Raw genomic sequence first — 26,424 nt, 5'->3', positions numbered from 1 at the left:
GCCCTGGTACTGATCTTACTGCTGCAGTATTGCATAACATTTTAATGGCAGTGGTCCATTCTGATGATAATCCTTTTCTGTTACTCACCCAAGAGTTTACTTTCGGTTCATCTTGGAAAACTGATAGCCTACTCCTTTTCCTTTAGACTGAAGACTAGCCAAAGCATTATAGGCTTCCTTTTGCAAATGTTTTCTAATTTGACGCCCAGTTTGTGGAACAGAATTGTTATTATATTGGATTGCTAGATTTCGTAAAGATTCTTCAATCTCGGACACTAAATTTCTACTAATATGAAGATGTTCATCATCAACTTGGAGTAATGTCTTAGCAATATTAAAGTGCGGAATATTAGCCTCCCATTCCATTTTAACCAAGTTCAATCCCGTAACATTTCGAGGAGCATAAAGCATATTATTCGGACAATCATGTGGTAGATTTAACATTTCTTTACCAGCTGACCGAATTAATTTATCAACATCTTCAAGAAACTGGAATCTTGCTCAATGGAGTACACTGTAAATGATAAGTAAATCCTGGAAATATAAATTAAGAATGTAAAGTTCTTGATCTAGTTTCAAAAGTACCTGTGGCAGTTGATAAGCTATTTAGATCACTTTCTAGTTTTTAATAAGATTAGTTTTATCAAGAACTATCTCATCTGCAAATGTAACCCAAGATACTTAATAACTTATTTACTTACTGGCTTTTAAGGAACCCAGAGGTTCATTGCCGCCCTCACATAAGTCCACCATTGGTCCCTATCCTGAGCAAGATTAATCCAGTCTCTATCATCATATCCCACCTCCCTCAAATCACTTAATAACATCACCATTTTTTTTTTAAATTGAGATTAAAATTAGGAGATTTGAGGCAGTAAGATTTTAAATTGACATGTTTTCATTCTTATCTACCAGATGCCTCCACAATCATTATTGTGACAAAAGGAGATAATGGGTACTCGTAATAAGGGGCTGAGTAGCCTATATAATTTTGTTTTTACTCATGTTTATTCAAAACAGGGATCTTTTTTTGCTAGTAAATCTACTACCCTGTACCGACAGATTTACTTCCTCGTCTCGTTGAAGCTGCACATAGGATTTTTTCCATCTAAAAATCAGCTGGGATTACATCAGCATGTTTAGAAGCAAGCATGGTAATCACTAGATTATCAAGCTTGTTTTTAATATTACCTACAGAATTACTGGTATAAGACAGGTTTAAAATTGCATTTCATATATACTTATCTGTAAGAAGAGAAGTATTTCAGAGTGTTTTTATTATTATTTTTGTTCTCCATAATGTTACAAGCTTAATTTGAAGACTTAAAAATAAAATACAAACAAAATATACAATATTCCATGAATATTTACAATGCATGGCATGAAACAACACAATCGCTGTACACTATTTGGTATCACCTATCAAAGTAACATAATCTCACATCAACCTCCTTAAAATTCATACAACCACAAATGATGCCACAATGATATGACCCAGCCATCAGGTGGCATCAATTTTTCGAGGATAACTTAACATTAGCATTCCAACCATTAGGAAAATAATGTTGGGAGGCATGTCTGCAAAGTGTCTGTTGAGATTTAATCACTATGCGTTTTTATATAAATATATACATATATATATCATATACATATATATTTTTACGACCCGTCATCAGAGCTGTGTAATAAACAAGCAGTGAGTCAGCAATGCACTGATTGGAGTGGTGACAGATTTCTGGTAATTTAGTGATAGAACATCTCCATAAAAGCCGCCCTCTATAAGGAACAACTTGCATCAACGCTAGTAAGAATATATTACAAATAAATAAAAAAAATTATAAAATTAGTAAAGTTTGAAGATACTTTCCAGACACCCCTCAAACTCTTAAAAGCAATCAGTGGTTGGAGAAAAATAATCTCTTAAATGTTTCAAAACTTGAAACACTTGAGCTCTGACTAGACACATTCATAATAATCTTGTATAAATAAATGGCTTTCCTTGAGCTTCTTGGAGCATGGTCGCTTGACTAGCACAAACAAATCAAGTGAGCAATCAACATAAGTCATATTCTTAATAAATTAGTGTATAAATTAAATTAAAAATCAATCAACAAAAAATTAAGAGATCTTGATTCCCTATTTCGACTCCTTGTGCATCCCTTTTTCTTTCGATTCTGGATAAAACTTAAGTTTACAAAATATACTAAGGGTTCAGCCATATTGATATCACACTTGTCATGACAGACAAACAGACTCTCGTGCACTCCAGCAAACATTCATTGGATGAGGGACGAGTCTTCATGTATCGTGAACATCGGCAGCTACTGGGTGGAAACGACGGCACCTGCAAGCATCAAACAGTACAAATGGAACACTGTTTCAGTTTTATTCAGTCCAGAAAAGAGTAGCAGCAGCAGTAACAGCCACTTTCCGACTTTACTGCCATGATTATTTACCTTATCAGCTAAAAAAATAAATGCATTGAAAATCCAAGCAGTAAACCCTCTTTGCTTTCATACATTACAAAAACTGTACAGTAAATTACAGTGCAAGATGGCTAAACTTCATCAAATGGACTGGTAAAAAAGTACCGGTAACAGTTATGTTCTGTACTTACAACTTAGAATTATATCACTTTATTTAAAGCCACTTATTAGAGAGTTTATTTAGTGTGTGATGAGAATGAAGCAAAAATCCAATGAGAATGGTAGGAAGAAAAGTGAAATTTTCGAGAAAATGTACTCTACCCAAATTTTAGCTACACAAACAATCTAAGCGTAAAAACATGCATCTCGCCATGTGGCAATTTGGAAACAAACCAAAGCTACATAATGGGTAAAAATATGCTGAAGCTGTTCACCTCGCCATTGGTTTGAAAAATGCTTGGTTTGTAGTGAAAGACCTGCCCTTGGACAGAAAACTATGATAATGAAAAGTGGAATTTTTTGCTAATGATAAATAATACAATGTAATTCATTCATTCAGTGTTCTGCCCAAGAGCAGGTCTTTCACTGCAAACCCAGCTTTCTCAAATTTTTCCTATTTTCTGCCTTCCTCTTTGTCTCCTCATATGATCCATATATCTTAATGTTGTCTATCATCTGATACCTTCTTCTGCCCACGAACTCTTCTCCCATTCACCATTTCTTCCAGTGCATCCCTCAGTAGGCAGTTTCTTCTCAGCCAGTGACCCAACCAATTTTATTCCTTTTCCTCTTCCTCATCAGCTTCAGCATCATTCTTTCTTCACCCACTCTTTCCAGCACAGCTTCATTTCTTATTCTGTCTGCCCACTTCACATGCTCCATTCTTCTCCATATCCACATTTAAAATGAGTCTAGTCTCTTCTCTTCACTTTGTCGTAATGTCCATGTTTCTATCCCATACAATGCCACACAAAGCACTTCACTAGTATCTTCCTCAGTTCTTTTTCCAGAAGTCCGTAGAAGATGGTCCTTTTTCTATTAAAAGCTTCCTTTGCCATTGCTATTCTCCTTTTGACTTCTTGGGAGCAGTTCATGTTACTGCTTATAGTACATCCCAAGTATTTGAAGCTGTCCACTTGCTCTACTGCCTCCTTTAGAATTCGCAAGTTTACCTTCTTTATTTTTCTTCCTATGACCATGGTCTTCGTCTTATTTGAATTTAGCTTCATCCCATACTGCTACATTTTAATTATCGTATAATTACAATAAATAATCACAAAATATGAAATACAAAATGTAATAACAAGGAAGATAAACTGGGATGGCTGTACAAAACAACTTCATCAGTCAATATCAGTAAACCTCCGTATTTTCTAGCCATCGGATATACAGGGTGTTTCAGGATCTCTGTGACAAACTCTGGGGATCGATAGATCTCGCGATGAGGATCATTTTTCGTAAAACTACTCATATTCTCCGATGGTTCATTTAAGAACTATGCAACATAGAAAAAATAAAGACAGGTTCTAGTACATTTACAATAAATTATGAAATGAATTATTCATTTATTTCTTCAAGTATCCTCATGGATAGGTTACAGGTGTCCTATCATTTTGCTACCCCGTTTGAATGGAGCACCCTTCGAAACACACTTCCACTGCTCATGGAGGATGTATCCTTCATGATGTGTGGAAACTTTGATTCCAACATGACATCTCAACGCATTTCAGCCTGGTTGTACGAGCACATCTGAACAATATCTATGAGGAGCAAGGGACAGGGAAAATGGAAACTGTTGCGTGGCCAGCATGATCACCCGACTTCACGCCCCTAATCTTTTTTTTTATTTGGGGACATGTGTAGTGTACACCACTCGAATTGACACCAGAGTGGAACTGACTGTGTGAATATCTGCTGCTTTTGATCAAATTCGACACAGACCAGTAATGTTTGATATAGAGTCCGATAATGATCATTGCTACGATGGTGTAATGAATGTAATCAGGTTTAGCGTAGACACTTTGAACACCTGTAATTGTCAGCAAACATACTTAAAAAATAATTCATTTCAAAATTGGTAATGTCACTAAAAACCTGTTTTTTTTTTTTTTTCGATGTTGCATAGCTCCTAAACGAGACATCAGAGAACATGGGTTGTTTCACGAAAAATGATCCTAATTGCGAGATCTATCGATCCCCAGAGTTAGTCAGAGAGGTCTTGAAACATTCTGTAGATACAGCACTACAATTATTTATAGACATGATTATTACAATCTACAATTTTTTTACTACTATACCATTGATACTGCCATCAGACAACGAATTTCCAGACCTAAAACCACTTCTTATAACCAAAGCTAAAGCGAGAAAAAGATGGCAGGAATTCTGTAATCCATGAGTGAAAAGGGCATTTAACAGATATCAAAGGGCTGTATGAAAAAGAAATCACATATACAAAATAAATGCCACAAAAAAAAATTGAATACTCACCACCAACTAAAAAAGATTTCTGGATTTGAACAATGAGACTATTAGGCAAAACAAATACTTCAAATAACACACTCATAGAAAATACCAACCACCAAATTATATAAGACTCTCACAAACAAGCTGAAATTCTAGCAGATTCGTTTCAACATTGCTTCAAACCACATGAAGAACCATCCCAAACTAACTTCACAGAAGAAATTATACAACTGTGCAAAATATATTACAACAGACTACAAAATATACTATACCAGTCGGCCTGGATAGTGCAGTTGGTATAGTTCTGGCCTTCTGTGCTCGAGGTTGCGGGTTCGATCCTGGCCCAGGTCGAAGGCATTTAAGTGTGCTTAAATGCGACAGGATCATGTCAGTAGATTTACTGGCATATAAAAGAACTCCTGCGAGATAAAATTCCGGCACACCAGCGACGCTGATATAACCTCAGCAGTTGCGAGCATTGTTAAATAGACCATAATTTTTTTACTATACCAGTCACCACTCCACGAGAAATACAAAACTTAATGCGTACAATCCCACTCCAGAAAGCAGTTAGTCCAGACAACAGTCCCCCACACCTCGATGCTCCATAATAAACCTAATATTTCTCACAAACATGGAAAGATAAGCCATTATTATTGCAATCCCAAACCAGGAAAGAACCCGACACTTCTTGCAACCTACAGGCTGATAAGTTTACTCGACTTCCTAGAAAAGATATTGGGAAAACTTCTTTTACCTCGCCTAAACCCAATCTTAAATGCTACAGATGTAACTCAAAATGTACAATTTGGATTGAAACTGGAACACAGCACTCGGGAACCATTGGCCAGGTTGACATACTACATACAGACAGAAATCTTATCCCAACAACATACCATTGCTACATTTTTACATATGGGTCATTCCGCAAAAATGTCAACCCCCATATCCATTTTCGAAAGTATTCAAATTGCATCATGTGATATATCTATGAAATCCTCGAAGTCTCTACTTTTGCGATATGAATACCGTTTTTACATGGGAAAATGGATACTGAAGTAAATTTGAAGAATTGTAGTGGAAGTAATTTATGTTGCTAAAGTTGACAAAAATGCATTAAGTTTAATTGATCATATGATACTTAGGAATTATTATTTAATAATGGGACCAAGTTCACAAGAAATTTTAAAACTTTCCTTGTCATTAGAGTGCTCGTTTGTTTAGAAAATCTTATGGACTGCAATTTCGGTCGTTGATATCTAAAGGTTACTCTACTGCATCATGTCTGGAAAGAAATTGGCGTTTTTTCTCTATAGAGAGTTAACCATTGGATTTTTTCCTTTAAAATTTGTTTCCTCTTAGAAAATGTAATTTATCATCAAAAACTATATACGCGATTTTTTAATATATTTTTCATTTAAGGGTACTTTTTGTGAATTGAAAATGCGTAATGTCCGAACGAAAATTCTACATTGATTTTCGAGGGAGAGTAACTGTGTAGTACTTACGTATTTATTTACGTTAAGTGCATAGGATAATATTAATGCTGTAATAATATCACATCTCTCACTTTCCCTTATCCACCATTTGTTCATTCAAGGTCCTTAGTGTTCAAGTAAATAAGACAGAACCAGTAGTGGACTGGCTTGTTTCCAACATGTCATTATTGAAACCAATAAACTCGTTTTTAAAGAGGAGTGGGAGGAGAAATACTTTTATTGTGAATTAATTATACAAGGATTATAAATAAAGTAGTGATAACATAGACAGTACGAACATATTATTGAACTTACATGTAAAATACATTTACATCTCTTCAATATAATCACCACTGTGTTCCTGTATCTTTTGCCAACTCCATGGTAACCGCTGAATGCGTTAGCGGAGGTTGTTCTGTTGATCTCTCTGATGGACTGCACTGGTGCATGAAGCATTGATGCAATATCTGGAAACCTCTTATCTCTAAGCGGCTCTTTCAACTGTGGAAACAAGTCGTAGTCACAAGGACTCATGTCAGGAGGATACGGAGAACGTTTCAATACTTCCCAATCCCAGCTCTGTAGCATTCAGCCACTGCTCCTGTGACATGACAACGAGCATTATCATGCAAGATGAGAGGTGGATTGTCTCTCAGGAAATGTGGACGTTTGCACTTCATAGCTGGATGTAGGTTGTGTTTGCTGTTGGTAGTATGTTGCATTGATATTTTGGTCTTGAAGTACAGCATGGCTAATGATAACACCTTCACTGTCGTATGCCACTATCAGCATAACTTTCACCCTAGAGAGTTCATATCGCAGTTTTTGGACGTGGTGATCCTTTGTGGTGCTATTCATTAGACTGACCTTTAGTTCAGGCTCGTATGCCCATGCCCACATCTCGTCAATGACAACAATACGTTGCAGGAATACGTCCCCTTCGTTGTCATATCTCTGTAGGTGGAGTTGAGCTATTGCGTATTGGTGTCATTTCTTTGCTTCTGTTAGGTTATGAGGAACCCAGTGTGCTGCAATTTTACTCACGTGGAGGTTTTTCTTCAGGATGTGCCACACAGTTTGATGACAGTCCAACCTCGATGGATAATTCTCTTACAGTCCAGCAATGGTCAACAACAAGGAGACCTCGCACTAACTCCACTTGTTTGTCACAAATGGATGGCCGACCTGTGCAAGCCACATGTGCCATCTCATCCCGACCCATACAAAATGCAGAGTCCCATCTTGAAACCATCCAATATGGTAGTGCATCGTTGCCATAAGCTTCAAGTAACTCGTGATGACATTGGCGTGCATTTCTACCACGGGCTACCTCGCTTTTTATCCACGATCGCTGCTCAAGTTTGGTAAACATGCTTTAGAGCAGTTAAAAATAGTGTTCTACATTTAACCACGCACAATAACAACTTCTGTTGCTATAGCAAAAAGTTTTATCATTCAATACATCGACAATATCTCCAACTACAATCACCAGTTGTCTTGTATCGCATGCAAATGCGCATGGTCCATTCTCGACAGTGTTGCCACTACTTTATTTACAACCCATGTATATCCACCATGCATAATGCATAACATTTAAACTCAGTATCAAATAACAGAAAAAGAAATCAAATTAAAGAAAAATGGAAAAGCAACGAACCAATATACAACACATTAAAATAAATTCATCTAATCTTTGTCTTAGTTTAGTTCACTGTCTGTCTCTGAGCATTGAACCATTGAAAATTTTAGCGCAAATATATTTTAACTCGTGTTGATACATGTGTTAATTCAGAATAGCTCTTTAAAGATCAAAAACAAGCTTAAGCGAGATCATGGATATGTTGAAAAAGTTGCTGCCCAAGTTCAGCATTCACTGATTGTGACAAAACAACAGTCATTACATTTAACGAAAACTCGTAATTGTGCTGATGGTAAAAAAGGGGTGATATAGGTAGATTTCGCGGAAAACTATACAGTCCAATACCAAGCTCAAATACAAAGTGCACATTGGTGTCAAGATCAAATTTTAATTTTCACGGCTATAGTGTTGCTAAATGATAGAAAGTAAATTATGCCTTAGTGTCGGACTATTTATCTCATGACAAGTTTGCAGTGTCTTTGTTCATTGACTGTACAATCACAGACCTTCAATTCAAATAAAACATTTAATTTCTCCTCAGATGGAGCTGCCTTAAAATAATTTAAACAGTAGTTCAATTTTATGTATGAGTATTTGACAACCACAAACTCTAAGCACATTGTTAACTCCATATGGAGTTTTTTAGTGGCCATTGCAAAGGTGCTGTAGGCAGAGTAAGGGGAACGGAGAAGAGGCTTACAAACAACTACCATTGTTCTAAAGAAGCATGCACTAAAATTGCGTCATCAGAAACCAAAGGAGTAAATATCATGCTTATCACTGAGGAAGAGGTCAAAGGCAATGCAACTGACATCTCTTAGTTCGTTGTGGGAAAATGCGAAACGAATACCTTCGACACATGAACTACATTAAATTGAGGTCATAGGAGAAGGTGTTGTACTGTATAAACATATCTCTCAATGCAAAAACATGAATATCTGGCATTTGAAGTAATGTTAAGTAGCTTAATATTTGAAAAATTAACTTAAAACCAGTCTCGTTGTATTTGAAATAAAATAAGCCATGACATTTACAGTCAATTCGTAGTCATGAAATTTGAGTATAATGCAGTAGGCTATATAAATTAATTACTGTATGATGGAGGCGAGCTATTGAAAGTAATTGAAATTCATATGTCAATGATGTATTTGAAGTACCTATTTGTTAACAAAAGTGTTATTTAAAATTATACACACTGAATCAGGTTTTTCACATTGTTAGTGTAATCTTTATGTAATATTATAGATTCATGTTACGGACTATATACAATTTTATAACTTTTATATGATAATTTTCGGACGTCATATTCGGAAAGCACATTTCATTCATTTTCTCGTGAAGTTTTTTGGTATAAAGTTCCGAAAAGTGTTAAAATAAACTTTGACGATTGAGTAAGGTCCCATATTTTTTTAATTAAAAAAAATTTAAATAATTCGCAAAGATTTAGGGTTTTCCAAAAAGGGAAAATAAGTGTGTTTGAAATGCATCATGAATGAAATGCAAGCTTGATGCTAATTTCGTCCTACTTTACTATAAAATCTAATTCTTTTTTATCTCAATCGAAAGAGAATAGATTCAATAACATCTGTCACGTTTTTTTCCCCGAAAAAAGTATCTCAGAAATAAAAGTAATTAATGAGTTTAACTCAAAAAAGAAGTCCCAGCATTTTGTCCGCAATGATGGACTGACCCATATAGAGCAGGCATTCGATACCATCTGGCATGATGGACTTCTGTACAAGTTACAAAAATTCTCAATTCCCTCCCCACACTTTCTTCTTCCCAAGTAGAAACACAACTATGATAGAGGATGGCGTTTTAGGGACCTCACAGTGTAAATTTTAAAGCCAACACTTCACATCACTCATGCTCTAATTCCCTGTTGCTTTGGTGTATGTACTAGTAACAAACCCAGAAAGGTGTACTTTAAATACACTCTGTACATTCGATCTACATCTCTTTAATAAATTATATCAACACATGCTTTAATTATGAATTTCTTCAAAGTTATACTTATTCTGTTTATTGGAACTCGACTATAAGATTAACCAAAAACCAGGTGCAGCCTGGCCTCACCTCCTCACCCAATCCACTGTCATTCATTCTTTTATGTGCCAACGGAGATCACCAAGCTTTATTTCCTCTTTTCTTTCCGAAGGAAATCTTTGATCATTGCATGATAACACTAACATACGAAAACAAGAACACATACAAGATTGCATCATCTTTCAAGAAACTAAAATACAGCATTGCATACAGAACACAAAACACATTACAAAAACACCTTAACACACAGACAAGAGACACAAATAAGTACAACTTAACAGGTGTATACAAACTATCATGCAATAGTTGCAATGACTTCTACATCGGACAGACTGGAAGATCATTTCAAACATGTTATAGGGAACATATCATAGCCATAGCCAAACTACTACCTCTGATTGAAGTTCTGGCTGATATCTATATCTATTATCAGACAGTACATCTCACTTGACGACACGTGTCAGAGAAAGAACAATTATTTATATACATCTGAAGTCTGATTAGTGGAATATGTAGCTAAACGGCGATGTAAACATCGGAGGGGGAAATAAACTGGCTACCCTACCCCATTATCTCCTGACCTAGCTGCCTCATGAGTGATGCCTTATTGGTGTTACTTACGAGGTTCAAACCTGTCTTCGGACAGCTGACTAAACAACAACAACCAAACTACACAACAATTCAACCTATGCAGAACACATCACAAACTCCAATCACAACTACAGCAATGAAGACACAACATGAAAATACTACACATCCAGACAAAAAGCCAGAAACTTGACATTCTACAACAATATGAAATTTACAAACATACAAAAACACACCCCCAGCACACCCTAACCACTCAGATCAATTTCAAAACACACACCCTTTTCGCCACAATCATGAACACACCCCACCACAACAGGAAACCAGAAGATAGTGTGTGATCTTCACTAGACTTCGGACAATGAAGAAGCCACTTCGAAACTAGTCAGCCAGGTAAAATTCCTCATATTAATACAATAAAGAAGTTACAAAGTTAATCAGTGAGTTTAGTTTTTACTACAAAACAATTACCTGGCATTGTTCTCCATGGGTCGCATATCAGCAATGGGAGGTGGATGAGGCTGTGGAGGCCCACCTGATGAGTCACTATCTGCTTCACTGCTCTCCTCAGCTCCTCGTGCTGTGGGGCATGCAAGAAGGTGGCTCGGGATGCCTCGTGGTGGCACAGACCCCGTGGATGCTCTGAAATATTAAACCATCTGTAGCTCACTGAGTGCAGTACTGGAAATTGCACTTTCAATGTAATGAAAATCATCAACACTTCGGTTCCTGACATTAAGCATTGTCCTATATCATGGCCTTTTCTAAACACAGATTTTGCATGAACTATAATTACAAAACATTTAGTTTTCAAATACCAGTAAAATATGATACTGTGATATCGTAAGGAAATGTACGATAGTAAAAGAGATTTTTAGGTTTTTCAACTGTGTTGATTTTCTTCGATGTTTAAAAACTATTGCACACTAGGTCAAAATGAAACTGGCCAGCGTCTGAGAGACCAAGTTCAAATCAGGTATTTCCGTGAGTGCTCGGGACATCCAGGCTTTGTTCAAAAGATTGCTGATTAATAGTTGTGTTCCCCATTGCAACTACTACAAGAATATATTTATTTATTTATTAAATATATAAATAAATAAATATATTCTTGTAGTAGTTGCAATGGGGAACACAACTATTAATCATTAAAATCTTCCGAGAAAATAATTCATATACGAGATTCAAAACAGACAGATCGTTCAGAATGTTTAAACAGTGAATATTGTAACACAAACACTATATATAACAGATTCTCAAGTGGAGTATAACTATTGCTCGTTATAGTGCCATTCTTACTGTAGTAGTACTCTTAGTGTAGTGGTAGAGTGTTAGCTAAGTGTTCGTGAGGTTGCAAGTTCTGATCTTTGTAGAGCTACTAAACTTTTTTTTTTTTCTTTTAAATGCATCAGTGAAAATATAACAAGTTTTCGTCATTTTTTAATCCTTAGAATACTTTTTGCTTTATTATTTTGGCTCCCATCTTTGGCCAAGACGAAACTTAAAAGGAAGAGGGCACATAATTTGTTACAAATATATAGGATATCTGAGGCATAAAATAAAAGATTGAACTTCTTAAATAGAAAATGAAATCGTTAATTGTAGTATATAAGAAAAGAAGAAATATAAAATAAAAGGAAACAAACACGCCACATCCTCAATATCCACTCCAGTAGCCTTCTGCATTTATAAACTTCCTGAGTCTGTTTTCTATAGAATTCACTATTTGTGGGAAGTTCTTTCGTAAATGCGTTTCTACTCTAGACCAGACGTTTTGTATGGGATTTGGGTCTGGCGATTTCGGAGGCCAATATATCGCATTGATATCTTGTTCTCCGAAAACCACTCCTGAATCACCTTAGACGTATGAGCTGGGTGGTTGTCCTGCTGGAATTCAAGAATTCCATCAGGAAAAGGTTCCCTGGTGTAAAAAGCATTTCACGTTCCAATAATCGTTTGTATTTAGGCCCATTTAATTTTCCTTCAATACAGTGAATCGTTCCAGCTCCTTCTTGAGAAATCCATCCCCAACACGAGACACCTACCCCACCACTTCTGGCATTTGGAGCAGTGTATTTTTCGTGTCGGGTACCAGATGAACGATAAACAAGAACAGGGCCGTCATTAGCAGTGGAAAATCGAACCTCGTTTGAAAAGATAACTCTACTCCAGTTGCGGTCAAGATTTTCCTCCGCAAATGCCAGTCGATCTATCTTATGTTCATCTGTAAGAATATCTTTACAAGCAGCCCTTTGCAATCTTATTCCAGCTTTCTTTAAATAGTTTCTAACATTCTGAGTGTGGCCGGGAAAATTAATAGCAGCTCTCAAGGTTGTGGCAGTATGAAAGAGATGCCTTTTAATCTCCTCGACCAATCTAGCATCTTGCTGTGGCATGGAAATATGCATTTTACCACTACCAGGTTTGCGCTGGAAAGTACCATATGCCAAATAATTTGTAACCCACCTCAGAGCAGTCCGATCTGGGACATTAAGCTGTCGTCCAACTTGAACAACTGAAAATCCACACTCAGTAACTAGGTAGACTAATGCTTCTCTCATTCCTCCACTTCTGTGTGCCATGGTGGTTGCTAGTCAAATGAACTTGCGTCTAGCCCCTGACTGATCAAAGGCTTCTACTTGAGTAAGTCATAAGAATTTCGCTTGCTTGTTGGCAGTGGTGTTACTGTTTTTCGTGTTAATAGAAACTTTTGACGCTAGATGGAAGTAACACTAAAGACGACAATTAGAGGCTTTCATATTAAAATGCTGTGTTAATTATTTTATTAATCCCTGCTGCTTTGCATTCTATTGCCTAAGAACCATTCAGTAAATAATTTTGTAATTATCTGTAAGTAACATGAAGTAACATAAGCAAAATTATTTGACTATATTACACTAAAACGAGCTGTAACAAATAAAAGAAAGGACAAAACAAAAAATTCACTACGGAGATTCGAACTCAAGCTGCCTGCATAGAAGTTAAGTAGCTTAACTATTCTCCACGCCAAGCTTGCTGTGGAGGTAATCCAAATCAGTGCCTTGTATTATGGAGTTAACGAAAGCGGCACACAGAGGTTTACGGTTGTGAACTGCGTGCTTACCCGAAGGGACTTAGAAAATTTTAACTGCTCAAGAAGCCGGCCAGTTTCATTTTGACCAAGTGTACATATAGATACTATTCGTAGAACCACATCACTCAGGACCAAATCTTAATACATTGCAAAAACTAGAATTTTTTTCACTCCATGAAAGTCTAAAAAATCAAACTCATAATAGAGCATTTTAGCACCAGAGATATGGCTATATTTGTAGGATCGTTTTTAGAATCTTAGACAATGTTCAGGAGAAAACTGTTCTCCTTCACATTGCACAACTCATTGTTATTGGTTTCACATTTAGATACAGACACAGAAAGGTAACCATGGTGAATTGGCTTTGGTAACTGGAATATGTTTGTAATTATTGTACCTGCAGTGACTCAGTCAGTGTACAGGTGAATGGTTGGGGTTTCATGATGTTACTTGGAGTATGCATTAGTCTATGTGTAATAGATTGAAAGTGTTTTTATGTTTAATTCAATAACTGAAAAAGATTGCGTTCATGTGGTTTTATTTTCAGTTATTGTTGTCGTCACAATCAAGTTACTGTTGTTAAATTTTATAATTTCTCTCGTTAATTAACTAACTCAGATTGCGATAATGCGTTTTTTTTCTGTCGTTGTTTTAATAAAATCACTGTTGTTAAATTTATATGCTGAAGTAAGTGCGTTGAAAAATCAGATTTTTCTAGGGTCAATGTTTGGTGCAGCCTAATACACAAGCAGATTTTTAGGCCCTTTTTCTTTTCTAAAACCAACATCAACCACACTGCATATATGGACGTGCTAGAGAACTTTCTGTTTCCTCAAGCGCTGGGATTCAAATCTTTTTCTACAAGATGGAACACTATTCCACTTTGCAAATGATGTGCAAAAAGATTTCCAGAAAGATGGATTGGCAAAAATGCGCCCATCCCATGGTCTGCAGTAGTCCTGTTCTTACCCCATTAGACTTCCTCCTCTTGAATTATGTCAAGAATAAGGTTCACAGTAAAAACATTCTGAATCTTGTCGTCCTCTAGGAAGGAATCAGATAGCAACTGCAAGCATTATTCCAGCTGTTCTTGTCAGAGAGTAGGCTGAAATTGAATTTCAATATGATGTGTCGTACTGTCAATGGTGTGCATATTGAAACTCACTGTTGTTGTTCGTAATCTTTTTTAGTTACAGAATTAAATGAAGGCACTGTCAATACATTACACATAATATATTTAACAGTAACCTCATGAAACTTCACCATTCATTATATTTGGTTGAGATTTAATTGAAAATGAATATATATTTAAAGAAGCAATGTGTGAAAGGAATTTTAGTTACAAATGACTTAATTAAAAGGAATCAAATATATAAATAAGTGGAACTGCAGTATAATCTCCATTAAGCAACTTAAATGAAACCGAAGGCGACAGGACTATATTTGAAATTATGTTTACAGAAACTGAATGTTATGTACGATTAATAATGAAACAAGACCTGAGTAAACCTTAACTTGCGCTTCCATTGAAGTAACAATCTGTGTGTGTAAGCCTACTTAATTTCAGTTCAACATGAAAGCAAACAGAAGTGCAACCTCAATTAAAAGTACCGGTGTCCACACCTGTGGAGTAACGGTTAGCGCGTCTAACCGCGAAACCAGGTGGCCCGGGTTCGATTCCCGGTCGGGGCAAGTTACCTGGTTGAGGTTTTTTCCGGGGTTTTCCCTCAACCCAATATGAGCAAATGCTGGGTAGCTTTCGGTGTTGGACCCCAGACTCATTTCACCGGGATTATCACCTTCATTTCATTCAGACGCTAAATAACCTAAGATGTTGATAAAGCGTCGTAAAATAACCTACTAAAAAAAAAGTACCGGTACGTAAAATATTTCGCAACAATGAGAAACTAGAGTAAGATAATACACAGAGAGTTCCTATGCTGACTGGTTCCACACCAACGTCTACCTAACAAAATCTGTTGCTGGGTGCAAGCAGTCATATGCCAGAGTACGGATAGGTCAATGCATGATTCCCTACGCAGACCGTCCCACTCCATCCCTTACAACTTAGCTTCATTGGGATAGATGCTCTAGAATGAAGCAAAGAAATTGAAGATTTAACATTCTAAATGTGCTAAGTGCCAAAAACAACTTTCTGAGATATTGATGGAAAAAACACTGCGAAATGCATGTTGAGATACCTACAACACATCTTTTGGCGCATGGATGAGTTACTTGAGCTACGACAAAGACAGTTTAGTATGATATTCTCATATGGGAACAGAAGTGTCTGAAAGAGGATTTACTGAGAAGTCCAAAACTTTCAATTTTGAAGTTGTGGTGTCTTAGGATGATGATTCTCATATGGATGTTCCTCCCTTAGATTGAATAAAATGAAAAACCGGCACTTAGCACATTTAGAATGTTAGGTCTTCAATTATGGTCAGCCATTAAGAGTGTTAAATAAATAAATTTGAAAAAAAAAAAAATAGGAATCATTGGTCTAGCAGAGTGGAAATTGTACTTTGAAGGATGCCACTTGTAACTTTTTCTAAGATATCATATGTGTCCTTCGCTTTGATCAGAAGTCTACAAGGGAAGAGGGAAGGCGAACTGATAAACTTGCTGCTAACAATATAGTGGATGCAAGACATTTTTTCGACACAGTAACACATATACATAAAAAGGAAACAATAATTCACTGTGGAAAAGAATTATTATGATATAAATATATTTGTATGTGCGCGTGGATGTGTGTACAAGCGTGTATGTCTGTGTGTTTGTGCATATCTTGTGTATGAGTGTTCGTATGCATATGTATATATAATTTACTGCTTCATTTCTATGATTAGCTATTTGTACCTTGAAACTCAAAAGAAGGTAAAATACAGTTCTCCCACTAAGTATGTAATATTTTAAATACAAAATAGGCCTAAATACCGTATGTTATACTATTATCCTATTTATATCGAAGTACAATTAACATAATGCTTTACACTTTCGTAAACATAAATAAGCATTTTAGAAATTAATTGATATATTTATAGCAAAAAATATAAATTCAGGTCACATTGACCCGAACAGTACAACTGTATGTTAAAAACGAGTAGTACAGCAGGGTTAAGAGTATAGGTAAAAAAAAAAAACCTACATAGTTAGGAAACATCGGTCCAACAGAGTGGAAACTGTACTTTGAAGGAATAAATCGAATAAATTGTGACATGAAATCTTCATAAGTAAAGTGTACAATATGAGTAACATACAATACTTGGACATATTAGATCGAAACATTGCAGGAATAGAAGTCTGTAAGCAGATTAAGAAATTAAAAAATGGGAAAGCTGTCGGTTTAGTCCATGCCTGCACAAGGTTTGCGCTCTCTGAGCCGGTTCACAGCTCATGAGCGGAATGCAGATATTAGCTGTGCTCTGTATAGGGTGGACTGGAAGAAGTGGTGATCTCGTACAAAATATATACACAAAAGGAAGTACTAATACGAGGTTCATGAAATAAATTCCCGCTCAGTGTTTGCAAAACTATCTTGGACTTATTAATTAATACAGAAATATTTATTTTACAGAAATAATAGAAATTTTATATCTACTTAAATGTGCAATATCATTTTGTTATATTTTTATTTATCAGTACATGAAAACGAGGTTTTATGCTGTTGGCAGCTGAAAGAAACAGTAGCCTACTGATCATAATGAAACATTAGTTACAGATGTTCGATGCCTGCCTTTATTAATGTTGATTATAAAAAACAGTTGCTCACAAATATAAATGTTGAGCCAAACATAGCAATCATTTTCACAGCCAGCCTGTGTAGTCGTGGATATTATTGCTAATGTTTAGTCTTGTAAAACTCAACCAGGCTAGTAGTATTATTCAAACGATCTTTAGCCCTTAGGCCACATTGAAGATCAATAAGTCCGAGCTGTAAATCGTTAAATGTTATGTTTTATTTAACGACGCTCGCAACTGCCCAGGTTATATGAGCACACTTAAATGCAATCAAACCCGCAACCTCGGGCATAGAAGGCCAGCGCTATACCAACTGCGCCAACCAGGCCCACCTATAACTTATATGACATTGTTTCAATTGGTGTTGAAGGAATTTATTATGATAACTTTAAACTTCTTTCCAATTAAGACAAGAGTTTTAGTAGGTTATTTTACGGTGCTTTATCAACAGCTTATGTTATTTAGCGTCTGAATGAGAAGAAGGTGATAATGCCGGTGAAATGAGTCCGGGGTCCAACACCGAAAGTTACTCGGCGTTTTCTCATACTGGGTTGAGGGAAAACCCCGGAAAAACCTCAACCAGGTAACTTGCCCAGACCGGGAATCGAACCCGGACCACCTGGATTCGCGGCTAGACGCGCTAACCGTTACTCCACAGGTGTGGACCTTAAGACAAGATCTTGGAACCTAGAATTAAATTCATTTTGAATTTCGATTAATATTGGCACATAATCGTTTAACATGGCTTCATCACGAGCAGTTTCTATCGTTCGCAAGTAAGCCATATTACTTTCCCGAAATTGACTTACGAAAAGTGTAAGTTTACGACTGAAATCCTGTAATTTATTCAACATATCAACACTGAGCTGGCCTTTTCCCTGAAGAGAGATATTTAAATTGTTGAAGATTAATATCTTTAGTATCTTTATGTCTGGACTTGTAATAACGCATTATGTTATGTTTCTTTCTACCTTTCAAAATGTTGTGGCAGATAAAGCACTGAGTATTTATTCCAGCAGCTATGAAAAAATAAGCATTTTCCCATGCAACATTGAAAGAATTTGCCTGATCACCACTTTTCCGTCTTTTAGATTCCTCCATACTGTACTGTAGCAGTAGGTAAGCAACGTGAAACAGTTACTGAGAATACGCACTGCACTCCATAGATAGCTGAGTGGTCGTTTCCCTCTCCTCTACCTATAGCAAGTCTATGTCATTCTGACATATCTTCCTCTCCGATTCGGTGAGCGGTAAACATAGCTCCCCCGCTCTGAAGGAGCACTGTTTGTGCAGGTATGGTTTAGACAGTATATCAGGAGAATATTGGAAGATCTTTTGTAAAAAAGGAACGAATATAAATATTTTTGTTACATTATTTAATAAAGTTATGCATGCAGGATTAGTACCCAAAGCATGGAAGACAGCTAATATACATCCAATTTACAAGCGAAAAGGAAGCATCAATGATATAAATAATTACTGCAGAATTTCACTATCTCTGTATTGGCGAAAATCTATTTCGGAATTTCGGCTGAACATATAAATGTATGGATAGAAAGATACGGAATATTATCAAATCTTCAGAATGTTTCAGAAAAGTTTGTAGAATTACAGACAATATTTTCGTATTATCAGAAATAGTTGATAAATATTTAAACATTAAATGAGGTAGAATTTATTGTGCTTTTATAGAGTTTGAAAAAGTCTTTGATAGAGTAAATAGGGTGCCAACGTGGTATAAGTTGGCGAAAAAGGGACTCAGTATTAATATGATTAAGCATTTGCAAGCAATATACAACAACACAAAGTCTTGTGTGAGAGTTAACACTGACAGAGTGACTGGGACATTTAGCCAATATGCGGGAGTTAGAAAAGATTGTCCAATTAGTACACATCTATTCAATTTATTTAGAGATGATAATATATATTAGAACACATTAGTAAAAGTAATGCACATGTACGTAAATATACCACGATTATTATATGCTGATGGTTTGATATGTAATGCGATAAGAGTAATGGGATGACAGCTATCACTAAATGCATAGAACAGTGGTATTCAATCTTTTTTCTCCCCATACCTCTAGAGACACTTTCCACTCAAGCTTGTATCCAAAAAGTTGTTATACTTAATTCAAATTATACATAACTGTATCTAAAGTTAAATTGAATTCAACAATGTAGCAATTGTTATTAAATCACTAGTTTCAAACTTCTTTAGTCGATTTTACGTTTTTCTCTTGTAATGAGTTTATCCTTGTTGCGTGGGAAATGAAAATATTCAGCCTACTACCGCAATAATGAGGATAAACTGAACGATTATAAAGCAGCACTTTAGGTCGCCAGTATAAGAAGTGAGAAGGAAGACATTAATATAAGAAATAAAGAAACCTAGCCTGCATACAACAGTCACCACACACACTACTGAAAGATGTTACACTCAGCCAGGCTTAGTACACTCTGAGGCATCGATTTTGAAGAATGTCATTCATAATATTATAGGAGCACGATTAGCATAACAAGCAGAGCTGCAAGATTTCAATCTTGAGTAGAAAAATGAAGACAATACGAACTCTGTGGCAGAATTTGTTTTCATTACGTCTGTTCATTCATGAAATGTATATGCTTACTTTAAATTTTACGTACCGGTACCCCCTAAGAAGTCTTCACGTATCCCCAGTTGAATACCACTGCTATAGAAGAATATTGTAATGAATAGAAATTAAGAGTAAATGTAAAGAAAACAAAGGTCATTGTGTTTAAGAAAGAAGAAAAATGGTTCTTAGGTAGTACTGCTTTAGAATGTGTGCCGGTAAGTGAAATCAATTATCTGCGTTAACACTAGATTCATGGGGGAACTGGAATAAACAACTCCGTAAAGCAACTTTGAACGGTGGGCATGCATTGTTAGCAATAAATATGTGCCTTGCTAAAACACCAAACATCGACATAAAAACTCTCAATAATATACGTATAAGTTCACTGATAGAATCCAGAATGTTCTATGGTATTGAGATTTTGGGGCATTATAATAAAAGTCGGGAGAAAATTGATATAATACAAGATAAATATTGTAAACGAGTTTTAGAGCTCCCCAATTCGGCTCCCAGGAGAACAGCAATGTTGGAATGTGGTGGATGTAGCAGTTACTTACTTACTTACAAATGGCTTTTAAGGAACCCGAAGGTTCATTGCCGCCCTCACATAAGCCCGCCAGCGGTCCCTATCCTGTGCAAGATTAATCCAGTCTCTATCATCATACCCCACCTCCCTCAGATCCATTTTAATATTATCCTCCCATCTACGTCTCGGCCTCCCTAAAGGTCTTTTTCCCTCCGGTCTCCCAACTAACACTCTATATGCATTTCTGGATTCGCCCATACGTGCTACATGCCCTGCCCATCTCAAACGTCTGGATTTAATGTTCCTAATTATGTCAGGTGAAGAATACAATGCGTGCAGTTCTGTGTTGTGTAACTTTCTCCATTCTCCTGTAACTTCATCCCGCTTAGCCCCAAATATTTTCCTTAGCACCTTATTCTCAAACACCCTGAACCTATGTTCCTCTCTCAGAGTGAGAGTCCAAGTTTCACAACCATACAGAACAACCGGTAATATAACTGTTTTATAAATTCTAACTTTCAGATTTTTCGACAGCAGACTGGATGATAAGAGCTTCTCAACCGAATAATAACACGCATTTCCCATATTTATTCTGCGTTTAATTTCCTCCCGAGTGTCATTTATATTTGTTACTGTTGCTCCAAGATATTTGAATTTTTCCACCTCTTCGAAGGATAAATCTCCAATTTTTATATTTCCATTTCGTACAATATTCTGGTCACGAGACATAATCATATACTTTGTCTTTTCGGGATTTACTTCCAAACCGATCGCTCTACTTGCTTCAAGTAAAATTTCCGTGTTTTCCCTAATCGTTTGTGTATTTTCTCCTAACATATTCACGTCATCCGCATAGACAAGAAGCTGATGTAACCCGTTCAATTCCAAACCCTGCCTGTTATCCTGAACTTTCCTAATGGCATATTCTAGAGCGAAGTTAAAAAGTAAAGGTGATAGTGCATCTCCTTGCTTTAGCCCGCAGTGAATTGGAAAAGCATCAGATAGAAACTGACCTATACGGACTCTGCTGTACGTTTCACTGAGACACATTTTAATTAATCGAACTAGTTTCTTGGGAATACCAAATTCAATAAGAATATCATATAATACTTCCCTCTTAACCGAGTCATAAGCCTTTTTGAAATCTATGAATAACTGATGTACTGTACCCTTATACTCCCATTTTTTCTCCATTATCTGTCGAATACAAAAAATCTGATCAATAGTCGATCTATTACGCCGAAAACCGCACTGATGATCCCCAATAATTTCATCTACGTACGGAGTTAATCTTCTCAAAAGAATATTGGACAAAATTTTGTACGACGTCAACAAAAGTGATATTCCTCGAAAGTTACCACAGTTGGTTTTGTCCCCCTTTTTAAAAATAGGTACAATTATGGACTCCTTCCATTGTTCTGGTACAATTTCCTTTTCCCAAATAGCAAGTACAAGTTTATAAATTTCGCTATATAATGCACTCCCACCCTCTTGTATTAATTCTGCTGGAATTTGATCGATACCTGGAGACTTGTACTTTTTCAGATTTTCTATCGCAATTTCGACTTCTGTAAGCGTGGGTTCGGGTATAAATGGCTCAGCAGTTTGTATTTCAATTTCGTCCCGATCATTTCTATTTGGCCTATGTACATTTAGTAGTTGCGCAAAATAGTTTTTCCATCTGTTTAGGATTGATGGAGAGTCTGCAAGCAAGTCATCATTCTCATCCTTGATAACGTTTACCCTTGGCTGATATCCGTTCTTAAATTCCTTTATACCCTTATATAAATCTCGAATGTTTTTATTCTTACTATTTGTTTCTACCTCATTCAGTTTTTCCTTCAAGTAACCTCTCTTTTTATTCCTAAGTGTACGACTTGCTTCCCGTCTTTCATTGAAATAATTATCTCTCTTCTCCTCAACTGGATCCTGTAAGAATTTCAATTTTGCCTGTTTCCTTCTTTCTACTACCATGCAACAATCTTCATCAAACCACGGTTTCTTTTTCTTAGTTTCATAATAACCTATGCTCTGCTCAGCTGCAATTTTGATACTATCTCTGATATTTTCCCACACGCTATTAACATCTAATTCTTTCTCAACTTCGTCGGAACTTTCTAAAGTGGCAAACCTATTCGAAATTTCGACCTGATAATTTTGCTTAGCTTCCTCGTCCTTTAATTTCAAAATATTGAATTTAGTAATATTAACTTGTTGCTCTACTCGCTTGGCTACTGATAATCTTTCTCTTAATTCTCCAATCATCAAATAATGGTCAGAATTACAGTCTGCACCCCTGAAAGTTCGAATATCTACTATACTAGTATGTCTCCGTTTATCTATCAAGATGTGATCTATTTGGTTGTGTGTCAATCCATCTGGAGAAGTCCAAGTATATTTATGTATATCCTTATGGGGGAATGTTGTACTTTTGACAATTAAATTTTTCGATGTGGCAAAGTTGACTAATCTAACTCCATTGTCACTACTAATTGCGTGTAGGCTCTCTTTTCCAATAGTTGGTCTAAAAATATCCTCCCGTCCTACTTTAGCATTGAAATCCCCCAATAAAATTTTCATGTGATATCTAGGGAACTGATCAAAAGTATGTTCCAATTCCTCATAGAAGCTATTCTTTATATGGTCGTCTTTCTCTTCTGTAGGCGCGTGAGCATTTATAACTATGATGTCGCACCATCTACCCTTAAGTACTAAATATGATAACCTGTCACTGATAAATTCGACCTTTTTTACTGCTGATTTTATTCTTTTATGAACAAAGAATCCTGTTCCTAATTGGTGATTATTGTTTCCTTCCCCATGTAGGAGAGATAATATGGCAAGAATAGCAAAACATTTTGGTTTAGAATTCTACAAATAGAAGATAACGAGATTGTTACGCTTTGTTTAAATATTTGGTAACGAATGACAATAAAATAAATTGGGCTAGTACTTCAAAAAATGAACTTGACAAGGTTGGACTGGAACAACTGTAGAGAGAAAATCATGAAAGTGAAAATAACACTTTGAATATTATAAGCCAAAGGTATAACGATAAAGAAAAACAACAAATGCTTAGTTACATGGATAACAAAACTTCACTACAAAATTATAGGGAAGCTAAAACTATGTGGAGTCAAGAACCATTTATAACGATATGCGATAGAAATACTAGAATTGATTTTGCATGGATTAGGTTAGGAGTATACAAATTGAGAGATTTAAGGGGTAATGTAGAAAATTACAGTTGTATATTATATGACAAAATAGAATATATAAAACCCATATCGTTAACATGTGAATGCAGTTTTATGAAAAGGGAGAGGCTACATTTTAGGAATGAAATTGTAAGCCAAAATGTCAAGAATTACAAATGAACAGATACAGTAATAAAATTCTTAGGAACATATTTTTTGAAAGTAAGAGAAAAGTGAGCGAGGGAAATAATTAAGTTAGAAGATAGTACGTAAAATAAATTTTAAAATGTGTATATGAGTCACATAATGTAAGAAGGCCTACCCACCTATGTATATACAAAAATTATATGTTGATAAGGTGAATGATATGTATATGACCGGAGATCAATGCTGTTATTCAACACTATAACGCACTGCAAATAAATAAATGAATGAATAAGTAAATAAGTGAATAAATAAATAATTAAATAAATAAATAAGTGAATGAATAAATAAATAAATCAGCAGGCGCTTTGCACTAACGTCATTTAGCTGATTGAACCTTAGTACCTGGGACAGGTCTGCATAGGAACTCTGTGTATTTCAATCTGTACCATTCCAAGTTTATTTACATCATTCAGTTAGTGCCTCACTCTGAGTATTTATTTATAAGAAATCAATTTAAGAAAAGTAGGATCAAATAAACAAAATTCTTACTTACTTACAAATTACTTTGAGAGAATCCAAAGGTTCATTGCAGTCTAGACACATAAGCCCGCCGTAGGTTGCTATCCTAAGTAATATTAATCCAGTCCTTAGTATTATACCCCACCTACCTCAAATCTATTTTAATATCATCTTCTCATCTACGTCTCGGCCTCCTCAAAGGTCTTTTTTTCCCTCAGGTCTCCCAACTAACATTCTACACGCATTCTGGATTCACCCATATGTGCTACATGTCCTGTCCATCTCAAACATCTGGATTTAATGTTCCTAATTATAGCAGGTGAAGAATACAATGCATGCAGTTCTATGTTGTGTAACTTCCTCCATTTTCCTGTAACTTCATCCCTCTTAGCTCCAAATATTTTTCTAAGTATCTTATTCTCGAACACCCTCAACCTCTATTCCTCTCTCTTCCACAGCCATACAGAACAACTGTTTTATAAATTCTAACTTTCATTTTTTTTTAAACTAGACTAGATGACAAAAGCTTCTCAACCGAATTTATTCTGCTTTTAATTTTCTCCTGTGTGTCAGTTATATATTTTTTTTACTGTTGCTCTTGAGATATTTGAATTTCTCTACCTCTTCAAAGGATAAATTTCCAATTTTTATGAAGCAAAATTCTACTGTACTAAAATACATTATGATTAATAGATTTAAAACTAACTTGCAGTAAAGGATTTAACTCGTAGCCATAGATTATTCTTCCTAACATGATAAAGCAAATTTTAAAACAAGTACAATCACTTGTGTTATCTTTCTTTTTCTCATAATGGAATCAGTTCCGAATTATGGAAAAATCTGAAGGTTATTGGACTTGGAAGGGCTAGTGAACAAGCAGACATTCCCATCCCACTTGACCGATTGAACGAACACTTTGTAAAGGACCCGATCTTAAACGACACAACGAAACAAGACACAGTTTTGCCTGACTCAGCTCCCCCAACTCGAGACAAATTCTATTTTACCGACGTCACTCCCATTGACGTAATGAAAGCCATCCGACGCATCAAGACAAAAGCCCAAGGGCCAGACAACATTAGCATATTACTCATACAGAAAATACAAGACATAGTAATACCTACAATTGCACACATATTCAATAGTTCCTTAATCACTTCAACTTTCCCTAAAATATGGAAGCAAGCTTTCGTTCTTCCTCTTCCAAAAGTCAAAGTTCCCACCGACCCGAACGACTATAGACCAATCAGTATCCTGCCAGCCATATCAAAAGCACTGGAAAGAATCGTACACAGACAAATTACTAACTACATGAACGAACACAAACTATTCGACAAGTATCAGTCAGGTTTCAGAGCTGGACACAACACAAGCACTGCTCTACTTAAAGTGACCGAAGACATTCGTGAAGCAATCGACTCTAATAAAGTAACAATACTAACACTTCTTGACCTTAGCAAAGCTTTCAACTCTGTAAATTTCGACCTGCTCACCCATAAATTGAGAAATCTGCATTTGTCAGAGACTGCTGTGAGTTGGTTCGAATCCTACTTACGGGAAAGACAACAATGTGTTGTATCCGGGAATCGAAGCTCTTCCTGGCTTAACATAACATCAGGTATACCACAGGGTTCGGTACTCGGACCATTGTTGTTCACAATATATGTCAGTGATATTACATCTCATGTAAGGCATTGTAACTATCACTTGTATGCTGACGACCTTCAATGCTACATCTCTTCCCGCTTAGATCGAATAAATGACGCTATAGATAAATTGAACGAAGACATTGACTCGATTGTGACATGGACAAAGAAATTCCATCTTAATATCAATCCTGGAAAGACACAAGCAATCATATTAGGACACAAACGGCAAACCGACGCTGTAAAGCACCTCGACATTTCCCCCGTTAAAGTAAGTACAGTGCATATCCCTTTCAGTTCTTCGGTAAAAAATCTTGGCATTCACATGGATAATA

General features: G+C 36.1%; 1 protein-coding gene across 9 annotated transcripts in view; it reads right to left on the bottom strand.

Moving 5' to 3' along the window:
- Positions 1-1,260: 1,260 nt before the first annotated feature.
- The window catches only part of Asator (tau-tubulin kinase asator), a 323,859-nt gene continuing 298,695 nt past the window's right edge, over positions 1,261-26,424 (bottom strand). For all 9 annotated transcript variants that reach the window (XM_069828645.1, XM_069828649.1, XM_069828653.1 and 6 more), the window contains 2 exons: positions 11,115-11,285; positions 1,261-2,344 (listed from right to left, as the gene is read on the bottom strand). In XM_069828645.1, coding sequence (XP_069684746.1) covers positions 2,299-2,344; positions 11,115-11,285 — 217 coding nt within the window. In that variant the 3' untranslated portion in view covers positions 1,261-2,298. The remainder of the gene's footprint in view (positions 2,345-11,114; positions 11,286-26,424) is intronic.

Source organism: Periplaneta americana, chromosome 6 (assembly GCF_040183065.1).
Source record: "Periplaneta americana isolate PAMFEO1 chromosome 6, P.americana_PAMFEO1_priV1, whole genome shotgun sequence".
NCBI classification, from domain to species: domain Eukaryota; kingdom Metazoa; phylum Arthropoda; class Insecta; order Blattodea; family Blattidae; genus Periplaneta; species Periplaneta americana.
Note: the sequence above shows the minus strand (reverse complement) of the source record. Positions and strands in the feature narration are given on the sequence as shown.